The sequence below is a fragment of the Cavia porcellus genome, unplaced genomic scaffold, assembly GCF_034190915.1.
Source record: "Cavia porcellus strain 051 isolate PalLab524CR breed Dunkin Hartley unplaced genomic scaffold, mCavPor4.1 scaffold_2, whole genome shotgun sequence".
Classification (NCBI taxonomy): Eukaryota; Metazoa; Chordata; class Mammalia; order Rodentia; family Caviidae; genus Cavia; species Cavia porcellus.
In genome coordinates, this window is record NW_026947485.1 from 31,920,685 (window position 1) to 31,933,992 (window position 13,308).

Below are 13,308 nucleotides of genomic sequence, written 5' to 3' on the forward strand. Positions count from 1 at the left end.
AAAGTCAATGTCTATTAAAACACTGTCATTTATGGATCTGCTCGAACTGCAGGTGGATTTGGCATATGGATGGAAAGCACAAAGACCCAAGATAGCTATGGGGAAAATTCTGTACTCTTAATCATTAGCCATAGTCCAGAATAGAACTGAAATGGAGTGTAAAATGTAAACAGCCTACTCTCACAGGTGTCCAGGAAAGGACATCCTTTCAGGACAAGTAAAGGCAGAGGAAAGAGAGATACCTCAGACACCAATACCTAGGGAAATGCGGAGCCCAAAATTAAGAGAATGTAACAAACTCATGGCAAGCTCCTCCTGCAACAATGGTTTGCAGCCACCTTGAGAGGGTTGGTTAACAGGTTGCCAAATTCAGTTAAGGTAGAACAGTATCTGAGAATTTGCATTTCTAACTGGCCACACTTGTTGGCTGTCACAATCACTGCTCCAGAATCTAGCTGCTCAGACTGTTTTTAGAGCTTTGTGGAAATTAATACAAGAGGACTTCCAGCTCAGGAGTCAACTGTAGGCTTTGGTTGATATGAAATGGTCCCTTGTGTTCTGACTGGGCTTCAGTGAACTAATTATAGTTCATTTAAAGCTCAAACTAGATGGTGAACACTAGAGATGATCCACATATATGCACCCCAGCTCCCCTACCAGGTACCTGCCAGTGATGGGTTTTGGTTCTCTTCACATCTTTTTATTGCAAGAGCCAGACAAGCTAGTCAGGGAAGGAGATAAAATTAGACTAAGGTGCAGCTCTCACCCTGTCATCTCCTGACAACTGTCATTATTCCTGCCCTTGCTAACTATCACATTAACAATTATGTGCCAAACATACCCTCTCTGTCCACATCCTTCAATCTTGAAGATCTGAGTCAAACACACCACCACAGAGTATCCCAAATGTGCCCAGTTCGTGGAAAACTGACCAGCCAGCAATGTTCACTGAAGGCCACAGCCTGGAACTCTCTGGGTCTTCCATATGATATCATAGCTCTTTGAGTCAGCTCTCTCCTACTGTCATGTCTTAAATTGTTCATAAAATCTACACTGCTCAATGTTCTGTCTTTTCCCTACAACCAGACTAAACATCTCTTTGAAGTTCTGAGCTTCTTCTAAACCACAGAGTCTGGCAAAAAGTAGATATTCAAGAAAACCCTGTCATTTTCTTGGTTGACAATCTTGAAAAGATAACCTGAGACTTGGAAGAGAATAACATTTTCTTCCATCATTCTAACCTTTAAAATGGTGATTTTTGTCAGTTTGTAATTCCCAGACTGCACACATAATAACTCATAACACCTGTTATAAATGAGGAATTTCAAAGGCGTATTTTTTCATTCCTAATTTTATATTTTCAGAATTTCTATTTAATTGAAAGGTTAAAAAAATATTGGAAAGCCAATGAAAATATAAATTCAGAGGCTGGGGATTTAGCTCAGCAGCATAAGCGCCTGCCTTGCAAGCGTGTGGTCATGAGTTCGATCCTGGTAGTGATTTAAAAAAAAAAAAATATATATATATATATATATATATAAATTCAAAACTTTGTGTTAATCTTACATTTTATTCTGTTAGTCAAGAGAAAACTGTTGTAAATGAGAGACTTTTTCTGCCTTTTCCCCAGTTCAGGAAGCTGCACCAGGTTTATGAGAAGCGGGAATCACAAGGAAGGTACAAAGGCAGTATGCCACCTAGCTGGAGTCCCAACCAGCTCACACACTGAGCGGCAGAAGTAGTGAGCTACACGGGCCTCTGCCTAAATGTGCAATTTCTCCCTACAAAACCAATGTCAAACCTTCTATTCCTGTTCAAGGAAGTTAGTTTGGGGAGAGTTCTCTGAAGACACGTGACTAAGATCTTCTATTGAAAACCAAGGGGAAGTTGGCCCCAAGAAGGGATTTAATTTGGTGCACCCTAAAAGCTGGTTCTAGGTTATGCTAATATTCCATTTCACTGTTTCAGTAAAACAACAAAACAAGTCATTTCACCAAATTGTTTTGTTCTACCCCACTCTCTACTTTAGTTCATCACTCAAAATTCAGTTATTCAGCACCTATCATGTGCCAGCCACATAGTTCCCAGGGCTTATGATAAAGGGTGAGCAAACAGATGAAGATTCCTGCCTCCTCCAGCTACTACCTCCTGCTGTTTCTGGTTCATGGTGTCTGGGAGGGAGAGGAGGAAAATATAACAGATGCAGAAGGAGAAGAAAGTGATCTGTTCTTTTATCTCCTTTACATATTTGTATATATCTTTTATATATTTCAAATATAATAAAATTCACCCATTTAAACTGTACAGCTCAGTGAGGTTTAGTCTGTTCACAATGTTGTGCGACCGTCACCATGATCTGAATTTAGAACACTTCAATGCCCCAAAAAGAAACCCCACACCCCTAAGGAATCGCTGTCCACTCCCTCTTCCCAGCCTCAACTCCAGGCAATCATTAATTTACTTTCTGCCTCCATGGATTTGCATTTCTGTATATTCCACATATATAGAAGCATACAATGTGTGATTTTTGTGTCTAGTTTCTTTCCCTCAGGATGTTTTCTAGATCATCATGTTGGACCAGGCAATGTGGCACAAGCTAAGGCAAAAGGATCACTGCAAAGTTGAGGCCAGGGGGCTGGGGGTTTAGCTCAGCGGCATAAGCGCCTGCCTTGAAAGCAGGCAGTTGTGAGTTCGATCCCTGGTACCGATAAAAAGGAAAAAGACAAAAAAAAAAAAAAAAAAAAAAAAGTTGAGGCCAGCCTGGGCTACACAGTGGATCCAAGACCAACCTGAACCACACAGTGAAGTCTTGTCTCAAAAAAAAAAAAAGTCACCAGGTTGTAGCATAGAGCAGTATTTGATTTTTTACTGCTAAATAATACCCCATTGTTATCTAATCCTTTTTCCCATCATCTCAAAGTTTCCATCAAAAGGTACACATCATCTTTAGGAGAACTATGTCACAAAATATGAAGTTTAGGAGGAAATAAATCTTGTACCCATTTTCAATATATTCTGGGCAGTTATTTCAAAAAGGATTACCATGTAGTACCTGACCAGATCCATCCCCAGTAAGGCTTCTGTCTCAGCGGCCGGTTCTCTGGCATTGATGGCTTCATTGGCTATGCACACTCCATGTTCGTTAGCTCCCATTTCTGCCCCCCACATCCAGGCAGGTCTGCTTATCACTATGGCATGGGTCCTCGGAACTTGGTTGATTGAAATGTAAGTGCACTAAAAAGTGAAGACAAATAAGAAGACACCAGGATCTGTCAGGTACAACTTAAGTTTCCATCTTGGTACTTACACAAGACCATTACACAGCGTTACAGAGGCAAAAAGTCAAAGGCCTTGGGAATATCCAACTTTAAAAGACACCCCAAATCTCAATGCAGCTCAAAGGTTTCCATGGTGAGCTTCAGTCCATCTGGTTCAAGCCAGCCCACTCAAGTACTTCCACATCTGTGCTCCCTTGTACCAGGTATTCATCACATGATTTCCCTGAACACTCTGCAGCTGGTCATCTCCACAGTCACTGACTTACCACCCGCATTTTAAAGGAACACAGCTGTTTATTCTCATTTGCAAAAGTCCTGTTAGGTCAGTTGTTTTCAAGCTGTTTTGAAGCTACAGAGCTGTTGCTTCCAGAGAAACCTTAGACATAAAGCTGATGTAGAAAGAAGACAGAAGAGAAGATGCTTTGTCTAAAGAAGAGAGGTTCCTTGAGCTCCTGCAATGATCCCTAAGGCTTCCTGGGACCTATGTGATCACAGTAGTGGTAAAGAATGGGAATGACAATAACATTGACGCTGAAGTTGCATTAAGTGTAGACTCTCTTGTGCATGGTACTTTCCTGTCTGTCCCATTGGATTCTCACACTGAGGCAACACAGCAGGCACGTAAGGAAACTGTCTCAGGAAAGTGTATTTCTAACTGCTGTAGCAATTGCAGTACCAATCATTAGGTATGCATGTGTTAGCTTCCCCTGACTCTTGTGTCTTTACCTGGAAAAAGAGGGAGTTACCTGAGAATAAATCATTTCTTCCAAAATATGCTTAACCTCAGAACCCTTCCTTTATCCAAACTCTTACACAGAAATACAAACAATAAAACTGGTCAAAGTGAGTTGGGGCGAAAGGAGGAAGAGGTTTGGGACCATGGCAGAGATAACCACATCGATCCTGGGCTGTTTGTCCTTCCTTTCTCTTCCCACATGGTGGCCCAAGAGAGGACTGGCCTGGAGTGCAAGGTCACCCTGGAGCCTTCCTGACTCCCACATCCTGTGAGCATGTGACATATGCTTTTTGAGTTTTTTTGTTTTTCACTACCAGCGGTTGAACCCAAGGCCTTTGCACTATAATACATTTCCAGATCTTTCTATTTTGAAAGAGGGTCTGACTAAATTACTAAATTAATTCAGGCTGTACTCAGACTTATAATTTTACTGCCTCAGCCTCCTGGGTAGTTGTGATTAGCAATGTGCACCATGCCAGTCCTTTTTTTAAAATTCAATACAGCAATATCAGCCAAGAAAATTAGTCTGCACTGACTCTCCCTAATATCTAAACCTCAGGTAAGAACTGAAATGCCATGCAGCACACAAACTGGTCAGGTAACTTCTTTATCTGCACAGTTTACATTGGGTTTTGCTCTGACAGGGGTACTGTGATGCCACTTGATACACACGGCAAACTGTAGACTAAGTCTGGAAGCTGTCAAGGAACACTTCAGGGTTTTTTTCCTTTTCTTTTCTTTTCTTTCTTTCTTTCTTTTTTTTTTTTTTTGCTAAAAAAAAATAGTTTTAAAATGTTTTCCCCATTCAGTTGCCAAAAATCACTTATTTTTAAAATGATTCTTGTAGAGCAAAAAGTTGGCCAAAATAGTAATCACTAACTCCTCTGTGCTTTTGTAAATGAAGCTGTAGTTTCTATCTTAAAACTGCAGTCTTCTGTGTACAAAATTATTTTAGGAATTCTGTGGTTTAGATGTCAAATGGCCCCCAAAAGCCCATGGGTTACACAAAGCCTTGGTCCTCAGAGTTGCACTGTTTGAGAGAGGTCGAGACTTTAAGGTGTGAGGCCTCCTGGGAGGTCTTCAGGTCACTGGGGTGTCGCACTAAAGGGGACTGCAACACCCCAGCTTCTTCCTCTTTCTCCTTTGTTGCTGGCTCCCGACATACACAGCTTTCCTCTGCCACATGCTCCTGCCAGGAGGAGCTGCCTCACCAGACCAAAGCAATGGGGCCAATCAATCACAGGCTGAAACTTCCAAAACTGTCAGCCAAAATAACTCTTTTCTCAAAGTTAATTATCTCAAGTATATATTATAGAGATGAAAAGCTAACCAACACAGGCATTAATCAAGACTTTCCAAAACCTAGTCCCTGCTGAGGGAATAAGTATACAAGGACAGAATTTCAGCTTCCTAACCATAGAGTTATCAAAGAGTATTTTAAGACAAGGTAGAGCAAAAATAATGAGTGGCTTTATTGATGGGTCCTCAAATTTGTTTTTATGTATTTCCTTTCATTTTACTGATTATTACCCACTATAGTGAAGGCATTTTTATGCCAAGTGCTACCCAGACAAAAGTAGTGAGGTTGGCCAGTTCTTGCCCTTTGGTTAAGGAAAAGAAGTGCACACAAATTACTGTAACTACCATGATGACCTTTAAGTGTCACTGAGATCTGTCCATTTCACTTACAGCATTTTGCCCACTCCTCTAATCAATTCTGTCCTGTTCTGACTTTTCTAATTCCTATTTCATTCCATTTATCCCTTCTAAAATATTATTTCTTCTGTGCTTTTTTATGTGTAGCATCACCCTCAGCTAGCATGTAAGCTCCAAAAGGAAGAGAAATATATTTATTGTTTAGTTAATAGACATATCTCAAGGCTAGAAAATAGTTTAAGCATCAATAAACGTTTTTTGGTGAATGGATGGATGGATGGTTTACAAAGGTCTAAGGAAACAGAATAAAAATCCAGAGGGAAGAAAGAACACATCTAAATTGCCAGAGGCTTTAGCAAGGCAATGACATTGAAGTTGATATTGAAAAATGAGCCCAGCATCCAGGCATCCAGGTGTTCCAGCCAGAGCTAAGAACCTGAAAAAGAAGAAAAACAAAAACCAGAAAAGGGGATATCCAGCATATGTTCACAACCCAGGGAGGTCCTCACTGTACTCCTGTAGGCACGATGATGTCACTGCAGCCCAGAACTGCAAAGGCTCAGTAAGCATTGACTGATAAAAACGTGGCACATGGAATTTAAAAGACCAGATGGTCCTTGAGGGAGTTCAAAATGTATGCAGCCAACCTGACACTTTCCAGGCCAAATTCAGAATGATGCAGAAGGTAGGGATCCCCAAGTAGCCAGATGGGCCAAATCAGCCCCTCCTAAACCCCAGCTTGAAAGCTAAAGAGCCAAATCCCTCTCACAAGAAGGGAACCTTAGGGAGCCTGTAATACATACCCCTTGTGGCCTCTTTGTCAGGAATGGCAGAAGCCTGGGCCTAACAAGGGCCCTCTGTGACAGCTATTCAGGCCCGCTCCATTGTGTTTTAAATCTGCTAATCACGGCGACCACTGAGGTGGAGGCAGGGTGGGAAGGGATGAACACACAAGTCTCACAGCATTGGTGATTTAAAATCCCAGTTTGGTAACAAATTTCACAAAATAAGGAACATTTAAAAAAGATGTAATTAGCTATTATAAAGCTGGCCGTTTAGAACCTGAACTCCACAGCAGTTTTTTGGTAAATAAAATTCACAAACCTTGACAATTGCCACATTATTAATGAGCAGAGAAGGTTTCAACAGAGACAAGTATCCAAAAGGCACATGAAATCTTTCAGCACAGCAAAAACAATTTAGGGCCCCAAGTCAAAGCCATAGCTAAATTTCTATTAGAAAAGAAAAAGTGTTAAGCACTTAGATGGATCTTTACAAAAGTGGTTTGAGTGTCAACTCTGGATGTTAGAAGAGATGCAGGGGAAAGGATGAGCATTTGTATTACTGCCCCAGGGCTACTCATGCCCTGACTTTCATAAGACACATCCAGCAGCCAATGCCACCTCTGGTGCCAAAGCACATCATCCAAGAATGCTCTGAGCAGGGAGGGATCATGACGAGACACACTTCCAAGTGTCATCACTGCCTAACTGCCGACTCGCGGGGTTTTAAAGGAATTGCCTCTCCTGACCTTGCCACTCTATTGTGTCTGCAGGGAGATACCAGCCAAAATGGAGGACAGAAAAAACAAGCCTTGGAAAGGCCCTACATACAAAGACAAAACCAATTATCCTACAGAGCCAACCCTTTCTTATCTTGTGGCATTGGGTCAACAGTGAAAAGTAAGATCAGCTTCATGCCGGTGCCTATGCCACCCGCGTTCCGGCACACACTATTTCTGGACATCACCCAGTGACAGGGGGAATAGAGACACTCGCACAATAGACATTTCAGTTAATGAAATGCAACCATTGTGCCCTTCCTACTGTACACAGATGGTGAACACAACCCTGGCACCACCAGTGAAAACCACTGGGGGAGGTGTCAATGAGAGCTAAACTCCTTAGGGAGTGAGAACAGGCAGAGAAACTGGAAAGTGTCAGAGAAACAGCTTTAGTTTTAGGAAATTTGCAATTCCAAGCACCACTGCTCATGATCACCAAGGGGTTTTGCTTGGTTTTTTTTTTGTTTTACCCTAGCATTTTGCCTGCTGTTTGACTGATTGTATGTCCTGAAGGTTCATGAATCTAAGCAAAGACCAACAAAGGTGTCAAGGTTAAAGGGCAACATGGTTAACTACACTTTTAGAAGAACTGCTTTGCAGTTGCCTAAAACTTTAAGAGATCTTTAGGGCTGGGCAATGTGGCGTCCAGAGGTCTGGCAGAGGTTTTGGGGAGGGAGACATGCTGGACAGAAGCTCTCTGCTCAGCCAAGATCTCATAAAAGGAGAATGGAACTTCTCATCCCACACAGCCCCTAATCCTAAGAAGTAAACAGAAGGAAAACAGAGGCCATGGAGTTCTATTCCACTGTCAGGTTCAAGAATGATTTGCATTTTCCCACTGTTAAGAAATAACCTTCAAAATTAAAAGTGAGGTCCCTTCCCACATAATCACACATACTACAAATACAGCCTCCATCTGAACAACTTTTCTCACAGTGCTATCAAGTCATCACTAATTCTAAATCTTCTGTTCTTCTTGAAATACTTGCATTGGTGGCGAAAAGTTCAATGGTCCTCCAAAAACTTGCCCCAAATCATGAAAGTTAGATAACCTCTTGTCTATATAGCAATGTGTGCAGTGTAAAAGAGACATAAAGTTGACTTTCAAAAAAAGAAAAAGAATGGAAGTGAGATTTAATACCAAATAACTGCTTACTCTTTCAAATATTACGTATGAAACCTAATATTGCTATCCAGAGTTTTCCCTGTCTCCATAAACTAAAGATTTTCAGGAACCCAGTATAAGTAGTGTAAGTTTACTTGAAATTCACTGTTTTTCTGAAACAATATTCTAATACTGGTTCAATGTTTTTCAACCATGTAAGAAAAGACTTACAATACCTGTGGGCATGCATACACAAACAGGTATATATACACCCACACATGCAGAGCACACCATAATCCAGGAAGTTGTTTACTTCCTCCACCTCTCCTCTACCCAGAGGGAGGAACTTCACTTGGAGTAAAGTCAAAATAAGTTCAATGATACCCTTGGAGAGGAAAGAGTTTTCAAAAAGAGATACATATTTACCCACCCTACTCTGCAACCCACCCTACTCTGCAACTCATAAAGAAATTGTTAAAAACTCAGAATCCACAAGAGAAACACTAAAGAATATAAAATTAAGATGTCTTTGCAACTGTGCGGCTGAACAAAAAGGTGCGGCATAATTTCAGAACTCTGTGCTGAAGGATCTTATTTCTTATTTGTCTGGACTTGAGTAAGCGAATTTGATACATGGTAGGTGATGGGAGGATGGGGCTGACTGATGAGAGGATGAAGAGCAGGTTGGTGAGTGGACCAGGTGGAGGGAAGGCAGCCTAGGAGGGTGGACCAGCTGGAATCGTGAGTGGGCAAGAGCAATCAGGATGACCTTTCATGTGGTTATCCTCAGGAAATGAGTTCCTGGGGCCTCAGCGCTGGAGTCTGAAGATACAAGAGCTTAAAATATCACGGAGTAGATGAGGACTAAGTAGGTTTTTACTGGAAGCTCTCACTCCTTAAAGCTTAAAAGAAAAGAAAATGTGTATGCTAAGGAAAGTGTTAGGTTTTGGGAAAGTTACACAATAATAATTGTGGGTCATATATGCTGCTTTCATAGAAAAAAAGTGAGAAAGTAAGGCTAGGTAGTCATAGTTGTCTTTTGTTTTGCTTTTTGCATTTGCATAGTTACTGGAGGGATGAGCAAGAAACTAATAAAAAAACATACAGACAATGGGAATTCAGGTGGGCAGGAATGAAGAAGGAGGATGTCTTAACATTACTGTATTATCTATTCAAAATGTAAATTTACATAAAAAAGTAAGTAAGTTGAAACATGTTTACACAAAAAAAACACACATGAATACTTATAGTAGCTTTATTCATAAATTGCCAAACCTTGGAAGCAACCAAAACATTCTTCAGTAGGTGAATGGAGAAATAAACTGTGGTAATCCCTACAATGGGTTGTTAATAATAAAAAGATACACATTATCAAGCCTCACAAGGTCATGGAAGAAATTTCCATACTGCTAAGCAAAAGCAGCCAATCTGAAAAGGCTACACACATATGACTCCAAGTACACATTTGAAAAGGCAAAACATGGAGACAGTAGAAAGATCAGAAGTTGAGGAAAGGGATGAATAGAGGTGCACAGAAGCATTTTAGGGCAGCAAAAGTATTTCTGTGATACTATCATGGTGGGTACATGTTATTATATGTGTGTTCGCATTGAAACCCACAGAATATACAACACAGAGAGTAAGCCACAAATTCAGTTAATAAAAATGTATTTACATCAGCTCATCAATTGTAATAAGTGTACCAGACTAATTCAAGAGGTTAATAAGGGGCAGACTGGAAGGCAGAACGAGGGGGTAGATGAGAACTCTCAGTACTTTCTATCCATATTTCTGCAAGTATTAAACTGTTCTTTTTTTAGCCTACTTATTTAAAAAAGAAAAAAAGTGAGCGGGGTGCCAGTTGAGAACAGTTGTGAACAGCATACAAATCATACTGGACTCAGCCTGTAAATAAACCAAACATTTTTCAATAAGACAGTGATAGAGCTGTGTTCTGGAAAGAAAATTCTGATACTCTCTGCATGGAGAAAGACACTGGAAACATAGACCAGGGACCAATAAGATTACAGACAAAGGAGGACGGAGCCAGCTGAAATGAGATTGGGACCATGGAGCAGAAATGGGGATACAGGACAGACAGTAACAAGGCTCAGTGACACTGTCCCTGGGCATCCAGAAATGTGCAAAAATGGAGTTTAATGTTTTCCCCGGTTTCCAGTGTAAATTCTGTAGCAGACAATGGTACTCTTAAGAGCAACAAGAACAAATGAGATAGAGAGACTAAATATGGCTTTTGTCCTGGGAGGTTATTTTACCTGCAGAATATGCATGTGGATATGTACAGAGGCAGCTCAAAACCTCAAAACCCAAGCATAGAACTCAGGAAAGAAGTCAGGGCTGTCCTGGAGACTAATTATGTTATATATTAAACTGCACCTCTTTATGTAAAGGGTCACGATTTAACCTATAGAGCACTTCAGTAATAATGTACCATAGATTAACCAATAAAAGGAATCTAGTCTATTTCCTAAAATGATTGCAACCATGAAAGTAAAATACCAAGAGTTATATAACCTATTGCTCAAAAAACAAAAAGGAAAAGGAAAAAGAAAGAAAACAAACTTTTTCAGACATAACTATGAATAGCTTATATATGAAGTTATAGATACTATGGTTTCTTAACAAATTACTCCTAAAATTTAGCAGGATAAATAAAACAACTACTTCTTATGCTCGTGGGTTGGAAAGCCTAGGCATGTGGACCACAAACAGTAAGGAAAGTGTGTGTCCATTCCAGTGCCTGGCCTGGATGGTCTTTCATTCACCTTTCCAGGAGGTGCCAAAAACAGTCAACAGGGACCTTAGTCTTCTCCATATGGTACCTGCTGTGTGGACTTGGTATGTGGTCTAATTGGTGTCCTCCAAGCATGATGGATGGTTGAGTCCCCAGAGTTAGAATCCAAGGAAACAGACAGACACACAAGCAGAAACTATATCCTTTTATGACCCATCCTAGAGGTCATATAGCATCACTTCCACATGGTCAGAGTAAACACGGAAGTACCTGGTGGGGCAAAGGACATGGATTAGAACCTCCCTCTCCGGGACATGCCCTTCAATTTTAAGAAGTATATGTAGGATGACATTTGGTGAGCTATCTTTGGGGAATACTTTGCTTGTGTGAAAAGCAAAGTATTATTTCAGTTTATATGTCTGGGAGCAGAGGCAGAAATAGCCAGAGAAGACAGAGAGAGAATGTCAAGAACAACTCAAACCAAGCAAATTTCATCCATACAGTTTCCACTCTGTTCTGAGAAAAGGAAAAAACATTCAGATTCAAACATTTGCATTTTTGAGTCACTGGCTGAAACCTAAAAAGTTTGCCAGAAGATCTAGTACTTTCACCTATAGAAAACGAAAGGCCCACAGAATTTCAGGGGTTGGACTGCTGGTGGCTCAACATGAGAGACAAATGGCTCTGGAAAAGCCCTGTGAGGGACAGTGTGCTGCCATCCACAGAGGGCCCCTGCTAAGTCACCTCAACCTTGCCTGTTCACTTGAATGCTTTGTCAAATTCATCTCACATAAGCAGCTCCCATGGAGTTCTGTGCTCTTTACTGCTGATTTGTGCTTTTAAAAGACTGAAAATGAATAGCGATTTCAGATGCAGAAAAGAAAACAAAGTATTATATGCAGGGAAAAATACTTATTTAGAACCAAACATGACAACCAGAAAAACTCCACATAGAACACCAAGAGAAGAGGAAAGGAAAGAGCTTGTTCATTCACCTGTTCCAAATTTTTCTCCAGATTCTTCTCTTTATCCTTGTACAAACCACTGTTCAGACACACACACACACACACACTTAGACACATCATTACCAACAAGGTTGTTCCATGAATGCAAACATGGCGTAGTTTACCAAATAAAGAGAAAAAATAGGGTAATATTTGCACAATGAAAAGACCTTCAACAAAGTTTAGTACCTACTCCTGAGTTCTCATTATTAAAACACTCAAAATAGAAATTCATGTTATTTTTGACATGATAAAACAAAATAAGGGTCAGCCCTAAGGGAACATCTTTCCTAAGAAGGGAGTACTACAAGCAGCCCAACTCATATCAAGGACAAAGACACCTACAATTTCCCTACTCTTTGATGTTTCATCTAAGACACAAGCCAAAGCAATCAGACAAGAAAACAGTTAGAGATGTAAGAAGAATCAAAGTACTGTATCTCCATTTGCAGGTGGTATAAAAAGATGCATGAAAACCAATGTCAAGAGAATCAGTGATAAAAGCTAACATAATCTACAAAAGAATTTAGTAAAATGGCAGAATATAAAATTAATCTAAGATACCCATCATGAAAATCTGGCAACAGACTAGGAATACAGTGAAATAGGCATTTTCTACATTGTTAGTGGAAATGCAATATGATAGCTCTCATATGGGAGGAAATTTGACTATATTTAACAAAATTAGATATTTATTTACTTTGTGGCCCAGTAATTTCAGGGAATCTATCCCCCACCAAACACTAACAAACACTGATATTTTTACAGCATTCAAAATAAGAATAAATGGATACATTTAATATGATCACAATACATAAAAACAAGACCAGACACTATGAAAGATGCTCAAGGCTATCATTCACTTCAGCACTATTTATAATAGCAAAAGACAGGAAAACAACCCAAATGTCCAGCAGCATTACGTGGCTGATTACACTGTGGCACATTCACAGAGTGTAACACTGCAGCCCTAAATGAGAAGTGAAGAACAACTAAATATGCTGAATTCCCTGATCACAGACAGAATTTTAACTGAAAAAAGCAAAATGGTGAACAGTAGATGCAATATGCTACTGTTAATCTAAGCAAAGAGGAAAGCATATTTATATGTAATATATTACATATATTTGTAAATTTTTAAATGAAGAGATAAATTTCAAAACTTCCAAAACATGTCCCTATAGAAGAAAAAAAAAGGAGTAAAGGAGGC

The 13,308-nt window shown here is 40.1% G+C and overlaps 1 protein-coding gene across 4 annotated transcripts in view; it reads right to left on the reverse strand.

Moving 5' to 3' along the window:
* Scrn1 (secernin 1) overlaps positions 1-13,308 on the reverse strand; it is a 57,908-nt gene that overhangs the window by 23,216 nt on the left and 21,384 nt on the right. For 2 of the 4 annotated variants that reach the window (XM_063240102.1, XM_063240097.1), the window contains one exon: positions 3,053-3,234. The exons of the other annotated variants lie outside the window; for them this stretch is intronic. In XM_063240102.1, the coding sequence (XP_063096172.1) occupies positions 3,053-3,234 (182 nt within the window). The remainder of the gene's footprint in view (positions 1-3,052; positions 3,235-13,308) is intronic. 4 annotated transcript variants of the gene reach the window in all.